Genomic DNA, 27,257 nt, shown 5'->3' on the forward strand with positions numbered 1-27,257 from the left:
GTTCGCGTATCGATCGATGTCCGTAAACGCCCGCCCTTTCCTACGGTTTTCAGCGTCTCGGAGACGTTTCTCGATCCGTAGATTAGATTATATAATTGCCACCGAGTCGCCATCGTACTTTGCGTGACGTTTTCAGCTTGAGATTTTACACTTCGTCGTTCGATCCTCTTTGTTTCGAGTTCGCGTTGTACGGCGGTCGAAACGCTCGAACGTATTCCGAAATCTAGTAAAACCTATTCCAAATCTAATATCGTTGAAGTTTTAAGGAACCACGTATTTCGACAAAATCATGATGTTAGATAGGTATTCGACGACTTTGACACTACTATGACTAACGCTCAGATAAGCTCGATACTTTTTCGTATTTACGACGTTTCGAATCGGATGGAAAGCTCGAATTGGAAGAGGACGGCGAACGGTTGCAACGATTCTCTCGGTTCGTGCGATAGGTTGGCGTCGCCATGGAGCGAGTCGCGTAGAACGAACGACGATCTTCGATCGAATCGAAACAACGATCCGCTCGATTATTCGTCGTCTTTGTCGTCTTCGTCGTTGGACATTTTAAATCCAAACGGCGCTTTCGAAGCTTTGAGAGCAGATACGATTGACACGATCGATCGTACGTAACCGATTTTATCCGCGGACGATGTTATCTCGCTTATGTGTACGAAGAAATTCGTAGCACGAGCCGTTTTACAAATTTAAACAGCGATATCGCGCGAATTTCATTAAAATCTCTCGTGGAGAATCGCTCGTTTCGAGTGGTCGACGCGAATTAATCCATCAATTTCAAAACAAAACGCGCGATTGATCTACTATGATCGATACGACGATTTTGTTTTCGTAGTTGTCGTTGATCGGCAGGATTCGTGTCAACGCGCGTGGTTGACGTTTAATGATCTCCATTCGATTACAATCTGCCAGCCGTTTCGTACGCTCGTTCGTTTACTCCTTCGCCGAAACTGGCGTTGGATCGAGGTCGTAATTCCATACGATTATCGATAAGATTACGTTCGTTCGCGGTTCTGTTATAATTCAGGATGGCAATGGTGTAAATGGTTGATAAACGCGTTGCGTTCTTAGCGGCTGATCGCCGATCGGAAAGGCTAAGAATAAGAACGGTGTCGCGATCTTTGGGAACGGGGCTCTAATTAAGCGATCTGGGACTGTGGATCGAATGGTGGTTGTACGGCGTCGAATTTCACGACGTTGCAGAGAGGAAGCTGCGTGGGATACGCGCAGGCGATAACTAGACTTTATTTTTATCGAAGAACACACGTTCGATCTATCCTTCGTTCCCTTCTTTTTTCTTTTTAAATAATAGAGCTACAAATAAGCTTCTGCTGCGACACGTACGATACCGTTTAAACGAATTGCAAAACGAAATTCTACCGATGTTTCGAGGATTGCGTCTCTCGGTGTGCATAGGCAAAATACCGATTGCAACGAGAGGAGAAGACGCGCCGTGTCACGAGATTCGACGCCGGCATCATCCGCTTCTCTCGTGTATCGAAATTTCTTCGTGCATGCGTAATTAAAAATACATGACGCAAGATGCGATCTCGCCAAATGGATCATCCTGTCCTATTTTAAACCGTCGAAACCATCTTCGTGCCATATTTACCTTTTCGAGTGGGGCGGATTAGCCGAACGACGAGACGTTAATTAGCGTTTAATTCTCGATCTACGCTCAGTTGGAGTGGCGATCGTCGCGTTATCGAGGGTCAGTCACAGAGACGGCTATATTCCGCGGACTGTTGCGTGGAGAAACGTTTATCCGTGTGTGTCCGATGGTACACATTCTCGGATAAAGAACGGTTCCAGTTCGTTGTATAACGATTATCGAGTGTCTCTATTACGGGTGTTTCTTAGGGAAAATACCATTTTGACAAAGTGCGCCCACCTTGACGGTAAGTGGATCGTTCTTTCACTTTCTCTGGTTTCGCGCTAAACTCGCGTCCCTCCTTTTCTCGCGTCGTATCTTCCTTTCCCCGATTCTTTTCCCGAATCTCGATTGGAGATGTTTCTTGGCTGACGCGCCACCGCGTTATGTTATGTTTCTTCTCTCCACGTAGAGATACACAGCGACGCTGGGAGACTCGAGGGTGGAAGATTTATCGATTTCTGGGCAAGCCTGGATCCAACGAAAAATAGGACTTTCCAGTCGCCAGGAAATCTACCGGAATCGATAACTCCGATCCCATCGGCGTCCCCGAAGTCGAGGACGAACGATCCTCGAAGAACGTTTTTACCCGTCGCGTTCTCCAAGAGTTCACGATCGAGCGACGAAAGCTTGCGAAACGAAGATTCCGGTGATTCGACGATCGCCGGTACCTTCGCGTTCCTCCGTGTCCAAGCGAGTTTCAGATCGACGTACGATCCACGTTCTCGCGACGCTTTTGTTCCACCGTACGAGAATTTCATTTCCGAGCAGTGTCTGATCGTTCGTAGAAACCTGCGATCGTTTGTAAAAAGAATCGCAACCGTTGAACCCTGCGAACAAACGTGCCGATTGCTCGGAGATTCTTTCTTTTGCTCGCGCGTCTGTATCGTCGTTTAATCGTACCGCCTACTATCGACGCACCTATACAAACGAAAGACACGAACGATAAACCAACGGAAACGTAGCAGATCGCGAAACGTCGGAATTATAGCACCGATCGTCTTCGAGCATCGTCTTCCTCGAATCGATTCGTAATTGGTCACGTAGTTTCCGATAACGTAACGAAATAGATCGCGCGGTACAACGATTCAGGATCGACGACGTGCCTCGTCCCTGGCGTCGGCGCGATTACCTCTCGCTTTGATCAACGTGGTCTTGGAATTACCAGAGTCGTTCGCTTTTTCAACAATGCTCCACCTATGTCTAGAGGTTTGCGTCACCCGACGATCCGTCCGAAAGTCAAAGAAAAAGGGAAGATTTCCGCTCGTTGCTTCGAGCCTCGAATTCGATTTACGGCAACGGCAACAAACGAATCTTTGATCGATCGGTAATAGAATCGGCAATATTTAACAACGCGCTTGCGTTTTAAGGCTAAATAAGTACTCGAACGCGTACGATGGCAGATAACCGAATTCGTAATTGTAAAATATCTTCTTCGACGCACGTTTTCGCAATGCGTGTAAGCGATCCTCGATTATCTTCGGTGGAAAGCTCGTCTTCGCGAAACGGTTTAATATCGGCTGCAAATAAACGACAGAAGATACGAAACACGGGGTCGAGATCAAATACAAGATCGAACGCGTTCGAAAGAACAGAACAGATCGGAACGGTAACAAATCGTTATTTTCTTTTTTCACCTCTATCCGCAAGAGCGGACGATCGGTTAGCGGGCAGAAATAATCTCTGGTGCGAGTTTCGGCGGTCATATTCCGGTCGTAGAGCACGATTCACCGATCCGAGCTAACGATTCGCGTACGCGAATTCGAGGGTCGAGCACGGGTGCGATTTCGTCATCGTCGACCAAATATTCCAGCCACGAACCCTTCTTTCGCGCGATTTCTCGTACGCGGTTTCCTCTCCATCTTATCGGCCGATAACATTTTTTCGGTAGCAGATAATGGCCGTGACAAATAAGTGGTTCTCGAGTTGTAGATAATCTGTCGAACATAATTCGCGATTTTCTTTCGCATTTCCATTTAAGTGGTATCGCGATGGTAGTCGCGTAACGCTGAAAAAACTTCTTGGAACGAGATAGATACCGCGAATGGTAGTGGTGGTGGGAACGATACCGGAGATTTGGAAATTAACCAAGAGCTTTTAATTGCCCTGTTTCGAGCACTCGCGGCATTCTGATAATTTCGATAATCGGCGTGGAATTATCTCGGAACGAATATTTCGAATTAAAACTAGTATCGCGAGCCGAAAAACGTTCGTCGTTGAAGATATTTAAACAAATAGACGCGAAAGGACAGGAACGCTGCCGAGATAGAGATCGATCGATATCGAAAATACTTGTACGAAAGCGCCGCGCGTATTCTTGTAAACACCATCGATGTTATTACAGTTATGTTTGCTCGCGAAGCGTTGTACATATCGCGAGTGGGCGTATGAAAAATGAGAAAACAGAAAAGAACGAAAACAGACGATCTAATCGCGTAGCTACCTTTTCTTCGAGAGACGCGCCTGTCGTGTAAATATACGATACTCCGTTTTACCATCGACGTTCCGAGTATCGTTGTAGTTGTACGTTACGCCAGTGTTGTTTCTTTGTCTAATTATCGTGTAATTAAGACATCGTGGTCTAAAAAATGACTAAGAAAACGAAATAAATTACGTAATGTTTTAGCATTGCATATGCGTTGCAAATACCGGTAGAACGTTTATTTCGCGAGCAGACGGTATCGAGGTCGATGTTGTTCCTCGATACGATTTCGCGTAACGAAAATAATTATATTACCGAAAATTGATTCGAACGACGCGAAAACCGAGAACGCAGCGACGCGTCTGCTTAGAGGCGTCGAATTGTGGAGGGGATTTCCGAATTGCGGCAGTCGGGCGCCGGCATTCGAACGAAGAGGACACGCGTTCCGCGTACTCCTTATCGTTACATTCCGCGTGTAACGTACAACATTACGTATGTTACGTGTTCCGCGCTTATATTTCAAACGTTTAACGTTTTATTTATACGTATGTGTACGTATGTATGCGTACAATTTTACAAAATTTTCAGGCTACGCGTAATACGCGACAATGTACAAAATATTTCGTACAAAGCACTTGTCGTAATATTTGAAGAACGAAACGAGTTTCTGTTCGGATTCTACGAGAAATTAACATTTTTTTGCAGAGAACTTGCTTCGGATTTTATAATAAAAATCTTCGTTTCTATCGACTCTTTGCCGGGATAGGAACCAACGGAGCGGATTTTTAATGAAAAAACGCTTCCGGCTCTTGTATCATCTTTCTCGTTGCCAGCACTTTGGTCGATGCAACCTTCGGTAATCCCGAGATTCTAGAAATCAATTAACTCGGCCCCAGGTTCCGAACGTACGAGCACAGAAGACCCCGCTCGTTTGATCACGGCGTACCGATACCTTTCCTCTTTCATCTTTATCGATCTTTCCGATAAACATCGGATGGAACTCGCCTCGTTTTTAAAACAAACTATCGTCGGAACGCCGTTCTTTACGTTTATAAACTTTCTCTCTCCTTTCTTTTTTTTTTTTTTGTTTTTTTTTTCAAGCCTTACACTGCGAGCGTTACGCGGTAACACGCAGCATCTCGCTTCGATTTTCCTTCGATCTCGTCGAGCGATCGTAACGACCAGCGACGAGTAACGAGTACGAGAGAAGCTTGTACGTGAGACGAATGTAACGCGCTTCGCGTACTAGGCAAATCGTTGTAGTACGCTGCAGAGTGTTCGCGTAGCGCGTGAATGAAAATCGACGAGCGGAACGATCGTTGCGAGTGTGAATGAAACTGAAATGCGCATGGATAGACGCGTAGGACGAGGAAGTAGCAAAGACACGCAGCCGTCTTGGACGGTGCAACTCGAGTCGGCTAAACGTCGGTCAAAGATAAAATAAAGTTCGACATCCGGGAAATTGTGATCATTGACGCAACTGAAACTGCGATCATTGACGTCGAAAGATTATATAAACGATATAAAGGAACGCGTCGTTATTTATTTAATAGTCGTACGTAGACGATCGTTCAACGTGGCTAATGGAATTCATACGCGACCGTTGTTCTCTTCTCTTCCATCGTCGATTTACGTCCACCCTACTACTATTTGCATTTGTACGTTAGTGTATTTTCGATTAATCGCGGGGAGACGCAATCGCGAGGAAACGCGTCAACGGCAGTCGCAAATTCCCGTTACGATTATAATAATCGACACCACGAGTCGATCGATCCCCTGATTTCCGTTAAGATAATAGGGGTGGTTGGGAGGGTATAACACTGTGATTCACAGGGTTATAAGGTTTTTATTTTTAACGCTCGAGTTACACCGTTGCTTACGATATATATCGTCGACAATGAGTTGGCGTATACGGATGCGATACACTGGCACGACATTCGTTGGTGATCGAGCAAGGCTCTTAGAGTTTTGTTATAGTTGACGTAGCAAAAGGGAAAAGGCAGAACCCGTTACTGACGCTATTCTAAAGTTGTAGAATAAATAAGGTACAGCGACGACGCTGTGTCGAAGGAAAGCTAGCGACGGGCGTGTCTAGCGCACGGGACCGTCGGATTTGTTCGTGACATTTTTGGTCAGGAAAGCGAGGGCAGCGTACGTTGCTTCTGATTGGATAAACGAAGTTCGGTGGACTAGGAAGGGTCGTACCCGTGTCAAGCCGTAGGTGACGATACTCTTTAGAAAGCGATTTAGAAAAAAGATTTGTTCGGTCGGAAGGACCTTAGCTAGCGAATTACTGGGATTTACCACGGGTCTTTCAGACTATCGAGGGTACGCAGTAAGGATGAGCGGACATCTGGTTCCCGTTTGGCCCGCGGTGTACGGCCTGGTCTAGGTAGAGGGTCGTTCGACGTAACGATTAGCATATATAGCACTCCAATTCGATCGTTTCCTTCGAAACCTGTTCGTGACAGCGTGTGTATCGCGACGTTGAACGTTGGCATTCGCATTTCCAACCCCGTTAGCTCGCGTCCAACCCTTTCGCACGAGTGCAGCTGCCGTGGTACACGTGCAGTCCGATTTGGTATCGATCTTTTGCGCCGATGCTAGGGGCGCGTAATAGGCGAAGGGTAAAGTCTTTTTAACCGCCGCTGCTGACCGACTTAATTCGCGGCCGTTACGCCACACACGTATTCGTTCGATCGCGACAAACGTTTCGAAACCCGAAGAAAAATCCGATACGTTAGATAATGCAGATACGGAGAACAATCGCGATCGTCCAACAGCGATATACAGAGAAGGACGAGCGAAGATTTCTCGATGACGGCACTTCTTTTTTACGCGTCTATCGCAACCTTTTTCTTAGATTCGCTTGCAAAGTTTCCATCCGAATGGTAAAGAAAGACACGACGATATAAATTTTTAGCCTGTTCTGGCTAATTCGAGTTTCCTTGAGAAAATCAAAGATCAACGGGCTATCGCGTTCAGTAGGCTGTCCTGCAAAAGCGCGAAACGAAAACGATGGAATTATTCGTCGTTCTCTTGCCTTTATATCGCGATTTTGCATCGCGTTTCCAACGACCGAGAAACACACCCGATCTCGGCTCTTTTTCTTACTCGAGCGAGCTCGTTTCTTTCCGATGATAAAATTTCTCTCGGACAGCTGCGTAGATCGACGAGATACGCAAACGATAACGAACGCGAAGAAAAAATGTTCCGTAATTATAATTATATAATACAACGTAACGATCGACGAGGCGATGGAATCCGCGATGGAACGTAAGCGACAACACGTAGGACGATCGTTAACTTGGCCAAGCCATTGCAGGTTGCACGACCCTGACCTTCGGCCTGGCGACGCTAACGCTAACGTTCGCGTTAAAAGCGTCCGGCTTTACGAGCTTGGCAGCTTGGAAACGGGAAACGTAGGCGAAGCAACAACCACGCGAAGTAATCGTCCGATCCAGAACCATAGATTTTCGTACAGCCTGTTTAACACGCTCGATAGCCGCGCGAATAGCAGCACGACTATCCGTGGCGGTGAAAAAGCGAAACGATCGGCGCCGCTTGGCGCCTGTTGGCGTTTCAACCCCGTCGGTCGGCCGTATCGACCGACGATCGCGCGACCTTGGCACGAACCGTAGCTGGCCGCAGGGTCGAAAACTCACGGTATACGGTTGTTGCAATTTCAGCCGGAGAAGGAGACTGCTGGTCGTCGCTAGCTGGAGGGAGAATCGCGAAGCGTGCGAGAGTAGGACGAACCGACGAAGCTCGTTTCGCAGGAAGGAGGAAGCACGAGGGAAGGGAGAGGAGGTGGAGCGGGGCTTATCGAACGGGGCCGTGTACGTGCGAGAGACAGGAACGGGCTGAAGCGACGCGCAAGGAGAGAGGGAGAAACAGAAAAGGAGAGAGAAATGGCCCCCACCCACGTCCAGGAGGAAATAGAGGGGCGCTATAAAGAGTATGCCTATAGCCCTGTACCAACGAGTTGCACTTCGACGGTGTACTATTCACCCACCCTTGGAAAATATCCCATAAAGTTCGGTGGTAGCTTACCCAAGTATCGCACGATCGGTGACCAGTGTCCTGCCGCAGAAATGACGGAGAAGGGCTCGACGTTGCTTCAGTATCTCGCCGCTGCAGCGGGTAAGTTTCAACCCTTTTTCTCAATGGCTAAACGCGGACGTTCGATCCGCGACTCGGGGAGTCGCATCTATCGACGACGCCGTCCGTCAACCCGAGTTTAGCGACCCCGGAGCCGCTCGTCGTTGGCCACCTTTTCCGTTGGCAAGCGTTTCATTTTCGCACGACGCGCCGCTGTTCGAGGGATCGTGGAATTCTCGTTCGAAAATCGATGGATTTCGATGGAACGCGAAAGTACGAAATCGACGTGGTCGACGAGCGTGGAAATCTTTTACCGATAAGCAGCTCAATGATTATCTGTAATTATCAGGTGCGCGTATCGAAAGCTCGATGTTTTCAAAGGTTACTCGAATTTTCGAGCGAACGAAACGCGGTATTCGCGGTCTAGAGTTGGAAAGCAGCGAGGTATCGTATCGTTCGTAGAATTTGACATACTCGTGGAAAAGTTTGTTCGATAAATCGGACGCCGCGGAAAGAAATTTACCGCGCTAACGAGTCCGTCGAACGTCGATAATATCTGTACGACGTAAGATTTCCAAGATACGGATTAGATAAATTCAACGGACTCGATTTCACTAACGAACTACTACGAAAGATCGATTCTACGTGTAATTCTCCGTTAATCGTCGACCGATTCGCCTTTCATCGTACAACGCTTCGAGAAGAAGAAACTTTGGTGCTTCGTGGTGATTCTTCGTGGCAAGAAGAGAAAGAATCGCGATCTTCGAGTAGAGTAGAATCGAAGCGACTGCTACTTTATGAAATTAGTTCTTATCGCTCGTTCCTGAATGTTTCACCGTCGTAACGTTAAACGGCCGAATCGAATCGTAATTGACTTATTATCATGCTATACCGCGATACCACGGTGACACGATGACGGTATAACGAGTTCGCTCGTAACGTGCGTAAATTTTTTTTAAAAACGTTTCACGTACAGGTGGCAAAACCGTTATCTTACGATCTTCGACTCCTCGCTCGATAATTAACAAATAGCCCAAACGAAGTAACAGCGTAACGAGCAAACGATTTTCTTACTTAATCGCTGACGTTCGAGCAAAACGATCGCGTAAAGTATAGCGCGTTATACGTATGGACGGACAAACAAAAGTGAATTTACGTGTTCGTGCGCAAAACAAGGAAGCGATGTAAACAGACGATCGGACGAGAGCGCGTTTTCGCTGGTCGCGTGCGTTTCGAAGCGATATTGGCTGGAAACGCGCGCGCACCGACTTTGTCGCAAGAATACGCGACGTCATGCTACGGATATATTCTGCCTCGTGTGCGTGTCTTTTTCAAAGATTCCTATTATCGTTACCGCTATGGTAGCTATTAAGGGGTAGAGCCTAGCGGACGTTTACTTCTGGCTCTCGGTAGATCACGACGACGCGTATAATTTTTCTCGATTAAAACGAACGATGCTTTACTACGCGCGAAAACGAGAATTGAAAATTCTAGAGTTCTATTCCTCTAGGAGAAGCGCGTGTCGAATAATCCGGCGTACGTTATACCAGACAGCTAAGCAAATATGAATTTGCGATCGAGCAGGGACGAACAGTATCGCGATTCCACGACTCTCGACGTCGGACTTTTGCTTCCGTTGGAAACGACGCGTAGATCGTTCAAGAGTCCAAATTTATGAGAGTATCGCGAGACTATGCAACGTCGCGTTTATCGACAATCGGCGATATTTGTTTAAATGTTTGCCGCCACGATCCAAGTCGCCATCGAGCTATACGTAATTATAAAGTAAAATCTCGGTTTCCCAACGCTTCGTTTTCTTCCCGACTACGATCGTGCGCGTAGGCGGACGTAGAGATTCCACGTAGAAATCGCATGGTCGATGCTTTAGCGAGGAATAGATTTCGCCGTCGAGTTACGTGGATCGAACCGTTGAAAACGACGAGATAACGTTGTCGGCGACAGAACGGTGGCATCCACGTGTTTCACGGACCATTTCTCGCGTTTCTATAACTCATTGTGAAAATACGTATTCGGATAGTTCACGCCGTCCAACGAACATCGTATCGTTTTCGTGTGTTCGAGCGGAAAACGTTCGCTCGAAATAATCTGCATTCCCGTGATTCATCCTACACGCCCTCCTTCTTTTATTGTACTTTGAATCGACGAATTCCATCAGCCTCTCGTAACGAGCGACGTAAAATCGGACAAACGCTCGACGATGGAGACTCGAACGAGAAACAACAACTGTTGGCATTGCTCCGATCCAACCGGTCCACATCGACAGTCCATAGTTTTTCGTTTCTCTTTCGCGTTCCTCTTCGCCCTTCTCTCGGTATATTTAGTGACTGTCTTTCTAAATATATCGAAATGTAATCTCTCAGGCGACGAAAAAGAAAAGAAACAAAAAGAAAGAATAAAAAGAACAGATCGAGGAAGGAAGACCTCGAATAGCACCGTACGAGTGTCAAGGAAGAAAATCGGTATGCCGTGACTGAAAATAACGCCGTTTATCTTTAACGCGGCTCTCGTAGGTGACAGGCGCGAAGGAAATAGCGTGACGCGATAAACGAAAGAAACGAAACTAGAGGAAAGAGAGGGAACGCGGCAAAGTCGGCGCTGGTTCAAAGTTGGAACAAAGTGGAAGAGAAACGCGAACACGCGGTATCGATTCGTGCGTCGATTCGACGAATATACAGGCGCGATTTGGCAAAATTTTCGAGCGCTCGAAACGATCGCAACAGAGAGCCGAATCTAGAGTAATCGCCAGTTACAGTGTTTGAAAAATCACGGACAAAAATATCACGGACGAAAGAGTCTAAACGCTTGGAGACGGCGCGATTTGTTTCGAGGTTTTACGTATCGGATGACCGAATTGTTACCAATGTTGTGACTAACAAGGATGTAGTTTGAGTTGATTGGAATCTTCAGCGGGCGTGATTCAATTTGGACGGACGCCGGATGCGAATCGTTTAATATTCGCGGCCGTTCGAGGACACGAACCTCTCCTCGCGACTGTTGCTCCCACGTAAACCCATTGTCCTGCACGCGACACTCTTCGCATTTCGTTCGACCGTATTCTCGATCACGTTCTCTCGCGTCGATCGCTCTACCGATATAAATCTCGTAAAAGGTTCGCCCCCCCCCCTCCTATACCGTACGTATCGACTATCTCGTTCGCGTATAAGCGTCAAACGTCCCGAATATTTCAAAGATGAATTTCCACGTAAATCTTGCGGTCGTCCTCTCGAATATCGCTGGAAATTTTTCAGCTAAAACTAGATTTTTTAAACGGTGACGAACGGCCGTTTTTCACGCCTGAATATTGACCTACGAAGATTTGTCCGCCCACATCGTCCGATTTTAACGATCCGTGAGCGAGCTTTTATCCATTTTCACGAGGCTACGCCTTCGCTCCTTCTACATAGGTAGAGACGCCCTACAACGTCTTAGGGAAAATCGAATCGTTTGGGAATTGCCACGAAAGCAGTTTTTCGTTTGGTCTTTCCCGTTTTACGCATCGTCGTAACGTTGTTGCGTTGCAGCAAGGCCGCGGAGAATTCGAGAAATCGAGGCTCTCCTGCGGCGTGGTCGACGGTCGTGGCTCGCGTTTATCTCGAAGAAACGAGACGCGCGTCCTTCGTTTCGACCAAGTCGTTAAATTTCATTTCGTAATCCGCGCGTTAAAGTAATTTTTTACCGCCTTCTGCAAAGATTTGCGCGCCGATGTATGCGCTCGGAAAATTCGTGCCACGCGATGGTCGCCTCTCTGCATCGAACAAATCGATTCTTCGCGTCGAATAAAATCGTCGGATCGCGACGGCTAAGCTCTAAAAACCTTTTCCCTCGTCCCTGCCCACGTGCTTTTATCTTATCCGAACGGAGAGTTTTACATAACGGATTTCAAGATAATGCATTGATTATCGAAGATTAGTCGAGAGCGCGAAAACAAAAAATCGATCGGTCGACTAGAGTATTTGCGCTTTGTTCGACTAGTAACTACCGATCGATCGTACAGGATCGATGCCAGATGTATGACGAGCTACCGCGACGATTCGTTAAAAATAATGATAGTGTCAGTTGGCTCGATAAAGACGTAATTATAGCCAGATAGTGGTCTGGTTAAAAAAGCGTGCTTGCTTGCGTAATCGTTCATCGGAATAAATACGATTCTGCTTATTAGTATACATAGCCTGCTAGTTCACCCTTATTAGCATTCGAAAAAATAGATCAGTTATCTCTAAGGCGTTACGAATAATTATGATTTACTATTTCTCGAAGGTTGCAGCAAAACCGGCAAATCATCGCTACCGAATAGAAAATTTCACGAAAACGCGGTTTGCAACTTGCGAAGCGTCGAGCTTCGTTCGCAGGATCGATCTGTAAACTCCGGCGAGATTGTCCAAGTTCTCCGGATCAGCTTCGATTCGCGCCATATTTCCCAAATTTGCCGCGTTCGACTTTAACCAACTTTAAGAAAATCGCGCGCGGTTCCAGTCGAAGGAATCCCGAAAAAAGCTCGCAAACGACAACGCATCGTGAAATCGTAATCGTAGAGCTCTTAATTCAATTGCGATTATCTTCAAATCTCGAGACGATCGAGTACTTAATACGTCGAATCTTAATAGGTTGGATGGGCGAGGTATACGTTGATTAATTTGATCGTATGCCCTGTCACTTTCACCTGCTTCGCTCGTCTCTCTCACGCGACTCGAAGCTCGCTCCCTCGATGATGCCAATTGCCCGTTCGACGTGACGAATCTTACTCGACCAGAGGCGCGTATCGTGCCACGTGTATTCCAACAATTTCCTCGTTACCTTATAAATTCTTATCTCTCGTTATTGTTAAACATTCGAGTAGCGATATCTCCTTCGTGTCAAAGATCACGAATGTTTGCCACAAAACGGAATAGCTCCACGCTACGTACGTTTTCTCGAATCTCGTAACGAGACGTTCCGTTTGCAAAAATATGCTCGTCGTTCGTCCAATTGCCCCATATATCGCCTTAAAATATAATTACAGTCTTAAAACGCATCGATGCCACGCAAAGATATCGTACCGATTCGAATAATAAGTCGACCGTCTTCGAGCTCGAGCAAAGTTTCCACGAATAATACTTTTCGAACCTTTTTCTTCCCTTTCGAACGAAAAAAAAAAAAAAAGAAACAAATTAATTCGACCAGGATCGCGAAAAGATACCTACGATAACTATATTTCTGGTAGTCGCGATTTTCACGTTATTACCTGGAACTGATAACGCGATAAATCTAATATAGCCGCTAGATAGTAGTTTTCGCTTGATCTTCGATCTGGAGCCTCGTCGATCGCGGCTATCCTCTACCGCGCCGTATAAATAATAAACAAGAATAAACGGAATGCCGATTTTACCCTAGAATCTTTGTTGATGGAATTAGGATTTTTCACGAGTTTCTTTTAAATTCATCGATAGCGTTATCTGGTTAATTGTGAGCGAGGATCGAGACGAACGTCGGCGAAAGGTGAAAAGTCAATATCGTAGTGAATTTAGATAATTTGCGAAAGATTCGTGCTTTATCGCGACGAAAGAGCACTGCGTCAAGGGAGGCTGGTCAGACATCGTTCGATATCAAAGTTGAATTCGCGCTCGTCCGATCGAGCCTCCGCGAATAAAAATATTTACGTTTTCCCGCGCTATTTTTGTAGAAAAAAGATTCCGCAAGACCGAAGAACCAAAGGAATCGAATAATAAGACCGACGACGATAAATCTACGATAATCTGGTTTTTCTCGTTTTAATCCAGTCGCATGAAAACATCGAGTCTATACGGATCCACCCATCGATGACGTATTCCAACGATATCGAAACAACGTCGCGCCTAAGCAATTTCTCCTGCCGCCAGAAACTTTCGCTTATTCGTAAAATATCTTTGACGAAAGATTGGCAATTTAAATTGCTCGTATTTTCCATTTATTCGACGATATTGCTTATTCGCGAATGAGAGTTTACCGCGTTCCGTTTCCTCGTTATTAAAGGTACCGGTTGGTTACGATCACTGCTCCGTACTTTCTTGCTTTCTACCCGCTCATTATCGCGACTGTTTTTTTAATTAAAAATACGCGACAATCAGAGACTCTCGCGCGAGAAACGACCAACTTTCTAATGCCGCTATCGAGACAATTTCCTGTTTTTCCGCGATCGTCGTTCAGAACTTTCTATAGCAACAACTATTATAATAATTATTATTGCCAGCGGTAATACGATTTTGACGCCAGACGTACGATATTTATTCACGTTCAGTTCGTCCCAGTAATCTAGGAGTGGAAAATTAACGTATACGTAGAATTACAAAGTTACGAACGTAATAACGGGAAAACGAACGAAAAACGAAAATTCGCATTGCGGTCCGTTTCCTGCGACCGTGCCACGATGAAAGTTTATCCGCGGTCTGGCGAGATGATTCGTCGATCGACACCCACCGCGAGTTATTCGCGATGGGAATTGTGCGTCGCGTTTCAAGCTAACGACGCGTTGGCGAATGTTTGAAAACGTTAGTTTCGCGGCTGTTTAATACCGTCTATGTTTAGACGACTGTGTTTGCGAGTCAGAAGCTTCGAATCGGAAAAAAATCCCTCGAAGGATCTAGAATTTTATCGCGGAAAAATGAATGGAAATCCGCGTTTGCGCAATTTGTAAACACGCTTAATTGGATATGCAAAATATAGCGAAGAAACAGTGGAAACATCGCTGAATTTGCTAGTTTCACGATAGAGAGTTCGTTGTAGTAGCGCGGTGACGTTACCGCTATCGTTTCGACTATTAATCGCCGTTATTTTATCTTTTTTTACCACACAGGAGTTGACAAAGTTAGCTCGCGCATTATCTAGCCGTAGTTGATACACGTGACAACTCGACGCACAGGTATTTCCACCCCTCTTCGAAGCAAGGAAAAAAACGGTTTCTTTCGTCGTCGAAATACTTCATCGAAGCATATCGTACAACTTGATAACGCAACGTTCTCAAGTTCATGAGAATTCTTATCGACTTGAAAATTTCCTATGTTCCAATACCCCTTCTGCTTCTGCTTTTGCTTCTGTTTTTCTTTAGCGCCGGCTACTGTTTTGCCATTCAACGGTAATCACGACTCCGTTCTTGTCTAATCGCATAAATTTACAACGACGTAGTTTCTAGACGCCCCTAGGAGCTTCGTTATCGATAAATCACGCACCAACGACCATCGTTTCTCCGCTGTCACCGATAGCGGCCTTCTTGTCCCTGGACAAAAATAGCGACGATAAATGGCTCGCGACGTATCGCCGATGTCATTTCGATTCGATCGAAGAGTCGACGACGAGAAATTAAAAAAACCATGGGAAATCAAAATTCGGCCATTCCGAATCGTCAGTCGATAGGAGAAGCATGCGCGAGTCGTGAATCGTTCGTACGATATAGCGCTTAGGGAAGAACGATAAAGATTTTCGAGTGCGCGACTATTTACTATAATCTGTAGCACTGTACGAGTTTAATGTATACAGTGGCGGAAGATGATCGTGTCTATAAACGAGTATCTGAACCGATATCTATGTTTGCCAGAGCGCAGATTTACCACGTAGCGACAAACGAAAGATTCAGCGCGTTAATAACAGCTTGCCACCATTCTGTACACAGATGATATCGTTTCCGTCAAGTTTATCAGTTGAAAAATCCAGATTCGAAGGAAATAGACTAACTACGATAGACGGAGAATCGCGACGATCGAAAGCAAACGAATCGGTTTCTTTCTCTTTCGTAATCGCCGACGAAAACTATTTTTTCACCTTTCAATGACGATCGAAATGTTTGACAGTGCGCATCGATTAAGTCATCGTCGTTTAAAGAAGTCGATAGAACAAGTTGTTTGGTCGCGGATGCCAATGGTAATTGGCAGGCAGGCCAATTGGCGAGACATCTGTTCAAATCAAGTAATCGATAAATTCGTTCGCGATCGATCGAAAGAATCGAATTTCTTTTCGCTTTTCTTTTACGACGAATATCGACGAAGGAAACGCGTCGCGGAGTATCTGATCCTATCGTTGATTATTTTTATTAAAACACGAGATTCGACGGACTCGTTAATACGACGATTCCTGCCGATCTGAACGCCGCTTCCGGCAGTATATCGTCTCCGCTCGCGATATTACGGTAATTAAACGTTTCGATGGTGAAGTTTCTTTGTTATTTCGTTGCACGTTTCCCGCGGCTGTAGAACGGAAGAAATTAATCGATCCATTTACGCGATGTTTAAAACGATTTAGAACGATCAACGAGGTTGCGGTAATTCGCCGATCGATAACGCTTTCTTCCTTTTCACGTTTATCCCCTTCGAAGAACGAATCGCGTTCGAGTCGTGTCCTTTCCTTCTACGCGTTTTCGAATAAACGATGATATCTCCGATGCTTTGACAGAAGAACGGCAGATACTTTACGCAAGAAGAACGCAAACATGGATTATCTCGTTTTTCGATTATTAGAGATCCAAGAATGCAGACCTAGTAGCGAACAAACAAGTCGACGATGTCCGATGTCGATATCCCGGCAAGAGATTTTTCACGCGGCGACCGGCGCAACCATTCGTCGCGAGGAACACGCCTGGTTATTTTTATTTCGCGTTGCAATGTCGCACGCGATCCGATGATATAAGAGCGATTCCGCGGCGATTATGTAAACCTGTTGCATTGCTCTCGGCTACAACGTTTAACGTGTCGTTTCGTCGCGTACGACGGTCGTACTCGGACTCCTTCGTTCCTTACCTTCGATCGCCACTTCGAAATCGCTAGACTCTGTCTAGTTTGACACTTTCTTCGATTTCCTAGAAAAAGTTATCATATTTCGTTTTACCGGCGATATTCCGACGTTTCGTCGTTCTAACGTTCGATGTCCATTTCAATTACGCACAATAGCGCAACGAGAGACTTCTGCTACCTTGGATTCCTCGTAACATGATCGACCAGTCGCACTTAATCGAGATTTTACAGCGCTGGATAAAGACTTAAACTATTCATCCGCCGATTATCTTAACCAGTCTAATTCGATTAGTCAATCTGCTTTAACGTAGTCTCGTTCAATTCCATCCAATTTCTTCGATTCAAGAACACCGTGCTCCACTGAACGTCGGGTTCTCGTATCTTTATATGGGCAGGTGTGCCGAGATTCTCGAGCGTTGTCTTTGAAATTGCCGATCATGCGAAACGCCCTCGAACTACCGATCCTCGTAACCGCGTTTCGGCGGAAAAGCAGGCGGCAAGATACAAGCTATCGCGTTACATTTTGCCTATGAAAATGCTCGCTGTCGTTCGCTAACAGGAGCGTCGAATTCTCTCGTCGAGGACTCGGAAGCTTCATCTTCGAAAATACCAAGATCCCACAGCGGACGAATCAAACGTTCTAATTACGTCGATAAGCGTAGGTTTAAGCTAGGCCGTGTACGTAAGCAGTAAAGTTTAGTGTTGCGTTAGACATCGGACGTTTTCGAACGTGCATAACATGACAAAACGTTCCTGATTTATGTTATTCTCGATGATATCATCTCCGCAACGAGGACAGAGAGTCAGGCACGAAATGCAGCCGCGATCGCGATTCCATTCTTTCTTATCGGTTCGCTCTACCAGTGATCGACCGTTGTACGATCGGAGATATTCGATTTCGCGTATCGACGATCGAACTTCTCGCGTCGAACGCCACAGGAATAAAAGAGGGACGGGGGGGGGGGGCAGACACAGAAAGCGTCGAAGACGACCAGATAATCGAAAGCGATAGTACGAACGATAATTAACGTAATAGATGGATCCGGCGTTAAAATCACCTTGCTATCGCGTATCGATTTAACCGCTCTCCTCTCGTCTCGCGCGTTGACAGAGAGTACAGCGCGATCATTTGTTTGCTTCTCGTTTCGTAGGAGACGTTTAACGAGCGATTAGAAGAGAGCGAAGAAGCGAGAGTAAAAGCGACGGCGCGATTCTAAGTGGACGGACTCGGAAGGATCGTTGACTCCGTAGAAAGACGAAAAAGTAATTTCGTAAAGAATTCGATCTGGGCGGGCACGAAAACATTCTCCGGTCGGAGTTTATCGGACGTGCGAGCCGTTGTTCGTATATTTTTTGAACGCGTTATCGATGGCGTCGTTGGTAAATTGTTCCACGTGCCTGGCGTTCGCATCGTCTGATCTCCGTCCCTTTCTCTCTCACGTAAATCTATTCGGAACATTGGTCGTTCTCGTCTCCGACGTCGCACACCGATTATGCGCACGGATCACGACGAGAATCGAGAATCGCGAGAGACAAACGTGACCAGCGGTCGTTCTACCAGCAGACGTAACTTAACCGTGACTATCGCGCACGCGAAAAATATATACTTGAAGGAGATGGTTCGTTATCGTTTACCCTCGTTAATCGTACATCTTGGATCGCGCGAAACGAGACTAACTAATCGTCTGTACCGTTTTCGAATATGTCGTGTCGTTTTCTCGCGCAGATGCCGTTGCACCAGACGGACGAAGAGATTAATAGCAACGAACGTTATGATTTCAGCAAATTTGTGCTGCGTTGCAGCCGGTGCTTTGTTAGGATGGACCAGTCCGATATTACCTAGGCTACAGGATAGCGTGGACGACAATCCTCTCGGCAGAAAGATAACCCCGGATGAAAACTCTTGGATCGGCTCGTTGGTCTCCGTGGGTGCTGTGATCGGCAGTTTCGCAGCTGGATATTTAGCGGAAAGGTACATCGCGATTTCTACGGAACAATCGTATTATTATCTGTTATCGCGTGTACTGGTTGATAGACCTAGCACGTTCTAAAGAGTGGTCAAACTTGGCCAAGGCTTTCAACTCGAAGCCTTGACCACGCGGCTGATCGAGCTTCGAACGTCTTTCGCCGGAATTATCGCGCGTATAGACGCTTAACGCTCGAAATTCGCACACCGTTGTAAATACGTAAACGCAAGACGGTTCGTCTAATCCGATCTAATCGGTTCGCAGATGCGGTAGGAGGATGACGCTGCTACTCAGTACGATACCATTTCTGACCGGTTGGATCCTAGTGGCAACGGCTGGCGTCGTGTATCAACTGTACGCGGCACGAATAGTTCTCGGCTTCGCCTTGTCGTTCGCTTTCACGGTCGTTCCTATGTACTGCGGCGAAATCGCCGAGGTAAACGTCGCATCCACTCGTTCCAATTCGAGTGCTTCGTTATAACGCGTCTAATCGATATTCCATCCTGTTTGCAATTACGTAGACGTCCGTCAGAGGAGCTCTAGGATCCTTCTTGCAACTGTTCGTCAGCTTCGGTCTCCTTTATGCGTACTGCATCGGACCGTTCGTGTCGTATCTGACGTTTGCCATACTCTGCGGCATTATACCCGTGGTATTCGTCGCTTGTTTCTTCATGATGCCCGAATCGCCGTACCATTTGCTGAAGATCGGCAAGAGAGAAGAGGCGATCAAAGCTTTGGCCTGGTTACGATGCAAGTCTCCCGCTAGCGTGCAAAAGGAAGCCGACGAAATGCAGGTTTGTAATGGAAAATTAATAAAAAAAAAAAAAAAAATACGACCCGAGAGTAGTTCAGAAACGTTGTCGTTGTCGTCCGTTGAATTCTATTTCCGCGCGGTACCGACTATTTCCGTGTGCTGTCGAGACTAGAACAATTTCCGCCAGCACGCGTCGGAAAGGTCACGTTGATCGCGAGAGAAGCTCGTACATACGAAGCACGTGCCTGAATGTCGCAACACCGACCAAGATGACCGTCGTTATGCGAGACGAAATTGAACGAGGCCTCGAGATCTTTTCCGGCGCGTTAAATGGACCAGGCGCGATTGCGTTAGGAATAATCGTAATCCGATAACGCAGCAATATTAATACGCAATATGCAGCACCTTGTTGTACGTAACGGCAAAGTGCAGGAGAATAGATACAAAGGAGTAACGTTTGCACGGTTTTAAAACCGTCGCAAGAGTTTGCATCGTTTATAGAAGCAACGAGCAACCAGCAAACGATAAATATAAACAGAGTTTTGTATGACGAAAGAAGAAGAATCGGAAGGATTGATAACAAGGTCTCGCATAAACACAGGAATTTTACCAAAAATCGATGCGGAGGGCGAGAGTCGATAAGAGGAGCGCCGCGATAAGACCGATCGCGTGGTAAAGCGCGAGCGAGCGGCGCAACGTCGTATCAGTGCGGCGTTCGGGTAACGTTTGCTTAACGAGGCCGGGGGTAAGGTCGTTCCTTGATCCGTCAATGATGACAGCGCGGAGCAGCGTTCCTGCAACCTCCAACGTGCCTCTATACGCTACCGAGTATGCCCTATTGCGTAGTCGGCTGACTAACGTGTCACGTGCCGCAGCAACGCGATCGTCACGCGTATCCACGTTCGATCTTTCGATTTCTGCGACCGCGTTGTTAAAATTCGATGAATTTCTAATGGATCTCGATCGGTAGGTCGCCGAACCGATATTTTTTTTTTCGTCGTCCATCGTTTCTTCGATCTCTTCTTCCATCGTTTTCCTTCAACTTTTTCACACTTCTTCGCGACAAGTTGCGCGCAACTTGTTTATCAAGCCCTTAATACAAATTTTTCTTGGATTTATCGATGGAAGATGATTCAATTTTTTTGGTACGGAAAGCAACTAACATCAGCGTTTGCGATATGGTTCGAATGAATAAATAGATAGTCGATCGTAACCTGTTTGTTTGGTGTTTAGGCTGCCATCGACGAAGCATTCAAGAGCGAAGCGAAGATCAGCGATTTATTCAACGTGAAGGCGAACCTTAAAGCTTTGATATATACGTGCTTGCTCGTGACGTTCCAACAGTGCAGTGGCATCAACGTGGTCCTCTTCTATATGGGATCCATCTTCCAGGCTGCGCACAGTGCGTTACCTGACTCCATATCGACTCTGATCGTCGGTAGTGTGCAAGTGGTTGCTTCCGGGGTCACGCCGGTGATCGTTGACAGACTTGGTAGGAGAATGCTGCTCATTACGTCCGGCGTTGGCGAGATTGCCTCCTTGGTAAGTGAAATATTTCCAAAGTCCGTGTTTATCGTATAAATTTATCGCGTTTCGTTCTAGTCGCATAGCTACGTTACTCCATGGAAGTAGCAATTGTATCGTACAAAGAACGTACTGTCGCTCCCTTGCTATCGCGTTATCGTATTGCTTTCGCCGCAATTAAGATCGCCGTGTATTTCTTTACGATGCTACCGCGTGAGTCGTGTTTATCGAAAAACAAGGCGATGGAGATGTTAGTCCTCGCGACTTGGAAATATAAAATTGCAACGCTTCTATCGATCGTCCTCGATCGAACGCGTGCACGTGGAATCGAACGACAGCTACGAGCGAGAGGTACGATTCTCCGGACGCTAACCGGGTCTCGTACCCTCCGGTGTCGTAACGATATTTCGTAAAGGCTACTTTAACGCTTGGAAGCATCGGTTAATGGCGAACAAATTATTCCGCGATCGTTCAAAACGTACGAAACGCGATCGATTGTCATTCCAGGCAGCATAACGCGGACCCCGAGTTACGCTTTCGCTCCGTGGCCACCTCGATTATAAAACAACTCGTCGGTGACGATGCGTTTCGACGGTCACATAACCACGTTTTTCGAACAGTTACCTAATCGAGTTACGTGACGTGCAATTTTCGCGGTATTTCGTAAGTACCTGCGCCATGTTCCCCACTATTCCACCTGGAATATCAGCGATGCCGCGGAGATTCGCGGTTAGAATTTGTCTGGCGTTCGATCGACTTCTCCGGTACAGTGATAACGATTGATAGCGATTTCATTCCGAAACGTTCTAAGATCGTGATTTGCTTGGAAAAATTCCAATATCACGCGGACCATCTACGTCTCTGGCAAGTCGAAACTATTGTTCTTCGTGTCGGAGAGACGGCATATATAATCGGTCTTATCTCTCATCTCAATGACAAGTCCCATTGTTTCAACGATAGATTGACAGTTCTTTTAAAATTACATTATCGGTCAATTAGTATCATCGACAAGTTGCACAAACAACCAGAACGTACATTCCATCGTTTTGAATCACGATTGCAATTCGAAAAATTCGGAATCGTCGAAACAAAGAGGACACAGAGAGAGAGAGAGAGAGAGAGAGAGAGAGATTACCAGATCCTCGTGGAGAATTTGCAACGATTTGTCGTTGTATCGCGTTTCCGTGGCCTTGATCCACTGTCCATTGCGTACTTTTCGCAGGTATTGCAAAATAGCGGCAACAAATCGATCGCGGCCTTGCGACGCCTATTCAAATCGATTTATGTAACCTCGCGATCGCGTGTAGATGTACTTCTGATGCGCGTCGCATTCCATCGCAACGGTGCAACGCGAACGCACGACCTTCGTTCGCTCTTTTCTTCACCGGTCGCCCCAGTGATCCACCTTCGTCGCTCGATTCTCGATCCAATTTTTACACGAAACAAAGGCGATAACTTCTTTCGCTTATCTTCGATTATCGAAAATACATTTCACGCGCTCCAATAAAATCGCTCTCGACGACGAATGGATTTTTGGAATGCACGATTGAATTTTCTATAACGCGGTACAAGTGGTTTTTCACGCGCGTTTATCGAGGCTTTTCTTACGCTTCTACGCGTTCTCGACATCCTACTGATTGAACCACGGCCAATGAATCCTTGATTGCTCTTTTTTTTTTTAAACGGAACGAACGTTCTTTTTTAACGTCGAACAGCTCGCTGAACCTCGAACTATACGGATATAGGTATTAATAATTTGAATCAATTAATTAATAAAATTACGCTTGCTGCTCGTTTACCGTAATGTTCGCAACGCGTGCCTGGAAGAAAATTTCCGCAAACAGAAAGAAACGACGCGTCGACACGGAAATCGTCGGTTGTTCCGATGACTTCACGCATCTGGAATCGTGAGGTCGAGCAGTTAATTATCCATAGCCGTAGATTGTTGCACCGATCCGCGGCCGCGATCAATGTCAATGCCTCGTTACGTGCACGCGTACGCAGGATCGATCGTTGCTTCGCCAGCCACAACGCTGTTTTCTGAATTTCGTAATAACGGTGAACAGATGACGAAGGTAAGAAAAGACGACGAGACAGAGAAGTCGATCGAGGTAGCGAGCGTCGGTGAGACACGAGACGCGTCCGGAAATGTCTGGAATGCGGTTAATTAGCGACAGCGCTGATCTTCTGATAATCATCTGATAATCGGCCGATCGCGAATTCTTTTTCCCGCCTTGCGAGCATCGTCGGACGCGTACCGTCCGAAAGATCGGAGTTGATGTTTATTCGAAGCGAGTGGAGCATCGCCGCGCTGATTATCTTTCTTACCAAATATCCCGCCACCTGAGTTTCCTATTTACAGCTATGTGTGTTTGATTTCTAGATCGCCCTGGGTCTGTACATGTTCCTCCAAGATGTTACAAAGTCGGACGTCAGCGCCATATCGTGGCTTCCTATCGTGTCGCTGGTCATCTTCATCGCGGTATATTGCATAGGCTGGGGTCCCCTCCCGTGGACCGTGATGGGTGAGATGTTTGCATCGAACGTGAAATCTAAGGCTTCCGGAATCACCGTGTGCGTGTGCTGGTTGGTCTCTTTCTTCATCACCAAGTTCGCTAACAATCTACAGGATGTATTCGGCCAATTCGCCTTGTTCTGGATCTTCGCCGTATTCTGCGTGGCCAGCGTGTTGTTCACGGTGCTGATATTACCGGAGACGAAGGGAAAGAGCCTGCAAGAGATTCAAGACGTGTTGAGCGGCGTCGAACATTCGGAGATACCCGAGTTCGGAAGCTCGAGTAAAAAGTGAAAACAGTATTGCGGTTTCGGGTGGTGACTCGAGAACGATCTCGAGATTCGATTTCACCCTCGTTCGCGTATCGGACCAATCGTATCCGTCGAACGGTTCTTGCTCTTCCTATTTCTGTATACTACGTATATACGTTAAGCGCGCCTTTATACTGCCAAAGACCATGGATCGCGGCGATTCTGGATCCTCGCGACACGCGACGATCCCATACTGTTTTCTTTTTTTGTCGTTAGAATCTAACCTATCGCTAGAATAGGAAACGGGCCGGAACGACGACGCTCGTGACTTTTAGGTCTTAGGTATACGCGTATGTGATAAGACGTCGGCGCGCATTCGATCCGATATTATCGTTATCGATCGTAAAGAACGACGAGGGAAACGCGACAGAGATTCGAACGAGTGTCCTATTTCATTCTATAATCTGTTCAAACGATACGTAAACAAGGTAGAGATGTCGAGCGATAGAACGAATAACGTCTACTTTTTCCATGTTCCGAGGAACGAACAGCTCAGCTAATGAACGGTACTCGCCTACTGCGCGTTTCTCGCCTCGTACGCGCGATAGTAGTTAACGAATGTATTTATTTTTTGACAAGCCCTAGCCGTTTAACGTACGCGTCGTTTCCTTTGTACGTAAGATTTTATCCGATCCTTCCAAGTACCATAATATTTAATAACTCAACGCCGCGTTAGATACGTATAGATGCGAGGACGAGATCCGCTACACCGACCATGAAACGATCGCACCGACGCGTATTCCGTTTTCGATCGCGTAAGTTCCGTAGAATCGCGAGAGAGATGGCGCAGAGATGAGAAAAAGAGTCTTCGACGATCGTTCTTCGATGCAGTCGCGAAATCGTACGATTGTAAAGCGGAACGGACGAGCGATTTGCGCGCGGGAATTCCGCGAAAACGATCGATCTTTATCTGAGACGTGTGGTGTGCTCGTGCGCGTCAGGCGGAATAAAACTGAAAGAAAAAATAAAAGAAGAAAAGAAAAGAAAATGACGTAGTCGGTATTTGGTCGCTCACCGCTGAGTCGTGGAGTTTCCACGAGCGGGACGCGTTAATTGCGTTTAGGGACGATGCAGGAAGATTAATTAGAGAAGCGAATCTTATCGTAACGAACGATCAGACAGGGAGAGAGCACATTCCTATTTCGTACGCGATTGTTGGAACGTTCGCGGAGACTCGCGTTCCTTCTTGTTTCTCGTCGTCTTTATCCTTCTAATCAAGAGTAGACTTTTAAACGCAACAACGAAACTCGGGAGAAGATTATTCTACGGAAAATTATTTCTTGAAACTATTGCGCTATACTTTGGACGACTCTCGTCCCGTTCTTAGGAAGGCCGATGCATAATTTCTGTGACCAAGAAACCAAGCGACAACGTGTTAACCCTAGCAGCGGGCAAAACCGAGCGAGATCGATGACACGTTTTAACGCTAGCGCGCACATTTCCTATTTCTTTGTTTTTTTCGTGCGGTAGCGTTCGGAGATCATTCTTCCTTTAGCGTTTCGTTTCTTTCTTCGACGAATTTCTCACCCTGGTTATAAACGGCATCTCGCGAGCATTCGTTGCGCGATGTTAGGTCTAAACGTTGGTTTCTTAAGCATAATTTTGTCTATAGTAAGTCGTAACGTAACTATTTTTTATTCGAGTATCGATAGAGTTCGTTTTCTGTTATTCGCGCGATCTAGCAACGGACGTACTTACTTATATCTCACTTCAATTAACACCGGTTCCGTTGAATCGTTCGTTTCGGATTATAGTATGAAAAAGATCGCAAGAATTTTCCTCGATGAGATATCCTTCACGCATCGGCGATACGCGTGTGCGCAACACTCTTTTTTCTTTTTTTTTTCTTAACGATTAGGAACGACAATTGTATTTGCATTTACGCGATAGCCTTAAAGATTTGCCAAATATATACCGTTCTAACAAGGTCGCGACATTTAAGGTATACGGTCGGAGAAACGAGACACATCGACGAGTAGCAGTTAATCGAGCTTGACATATCTTTCAGGTAGAAAACGATTCATCGAGCCTAGCACGATCTACCTATCTCGAACGATACGCGCGGAAAGATCAGAAAATAAAAAAGAGAGGAAAAATTATCGGCTTGGTAACGCGATGTGTAACGAAACGCGGTTATTCGTTGATGCGTGCGCATTAGCGAAACGAAGGAAAAGAAAAACACTGGAAATAACGAAGGGAGAATGAACGACCGACCGCGTGTACAACGATCGACGATCGATCGAGTCGGTCGTTGCGTACATATTCATCGCGATGAAAAGTCGAGCGCCTCGATCGGATTTCATCGAGGTCAGAATCGTCCGAGTATGGGACGAAACATATCGTCCATGGTAAACTTCTCGAGGATGCGAAATCGTCGTCATTGATAGAAACTAATTTTCCTTTGCTCGAATCTGTACGCAACAATGACTTCCGATGCGTTTGTTCTTCGTTCCGATCGTGAAAACGGAGCTAGACGTTGCAGAATCATTCCTGAAATGTTCCTCTATTTCAAAGAGCAATAAGACTTTTCCTAAGATATGCTTAAGATGACCCGATTGCACGCGCGTGTAAAACGTAATTTAAAAACTCGATTAAGAAACAAAAGAATATGGCAGGAAAAAGAGAACCGCGGCCAAGTGACGTTCGAATTACCCGGTGTATGGAATTTCCACTTGGATCGAGAAGAGAAGCGCTCGCAGAACCTGTTATTATCTTTGTTTTTTAATTTAAGTAACGTCATGTTTAGAGGAAATTGTACTGTTCACGGAGGAAAAAAAAAAAAGATTGAAGTACGCGCATTGTTCGCGAGGCCTTCGAAGCGATTAGACAGATCCAGCGATAACGATTTTCCACGCGATTGTCAGCAAAGTAGATTTTTAAAATAGAGTATGATGATCACGTGGAATATCGCGTACGAAGCAATGAGAGAATGTGATAACGTTCAAATAAATAATCAGGGTACAAAGGAAATCAAGTTTAGGAACTTCTTATCGACGATACTGTATATATATATATATATATCCTATGCAACTGTATATATGTACATATATATATATACGTATGTACGTATTGTTACGCATTAAACGTATAGTGTAATTACGATACTTTTGTTACAACTAAATAAATTATAACTTTAAAGTATTACTCGTTAAGTAACAGGTGAAATCTTTTTCTTTTTTGTACCTCGATCTTGCGTCCCATCCTTTCCACTGTTTTAGTAGTACGAGTCTGTTTGTGTCAGACG

At 46.0% G+C, this 27,257-nt stretch overlaps 1 protein-coding gene across 2 annotated transcripts; it reads left to right on the forward strand.

Moving 5' to 3' along the window:
* The first annotated feature begins 1,821 nt into the window (after positions 1–1,821).
* LOC117210931 (facilitated trehalose transporter Tret1-like) lies at positions 1,822–27,169 on the forward strand. Of its 2 annotated transcripts, XM_033454398.1 has the most exons (7): positions 1,822–1,910; positions 7,775–8,228; positions 18,725–18,914; positions 19,174–19,345; positions 19,431–19,703; positions 20,897–21,205; positions 23,571–23,996. In XM_033454398.1, exons 2-7 carry the CDS (start codon positions 7,997–7,999, stop codon positions 23,994–23,996), a joined length of 1,602 nt encoding a protein of 533 aa, XP_033310289.1. In that variant the 5' UTR covers positions 1,822–1,910; positions 7,775–7,996. The 2 variants fall into 2 exon arrangements, with proteins under 2 accessions (XP_033310289.1, XP_033310288.1); XM_033454397.1 differs by lacking the exon at positions 1,822–1,910 and having other exon boundaries at positions 7,997–8,228; positions 23,571–27,169.
* Positions 27,170–27,257: the final 88 nt, after the last annotated feature.

Source organism: Bombus bifarius, unplaced genomic scaffold (genome assembly GCF_011952205.1).
Source record: "Bombus bifarius isolate JDL3187 unplaced genomic scaffold, Bbif_JDL3187 scf7180000008213, whole genome shotgun sequence".
NCBI classification, from domain to species: Eukaryota; Metazoa; Arthropoda; class Insecta; order Hymenoptera; family Apidae; genus Bombus; species Bombus bifarius.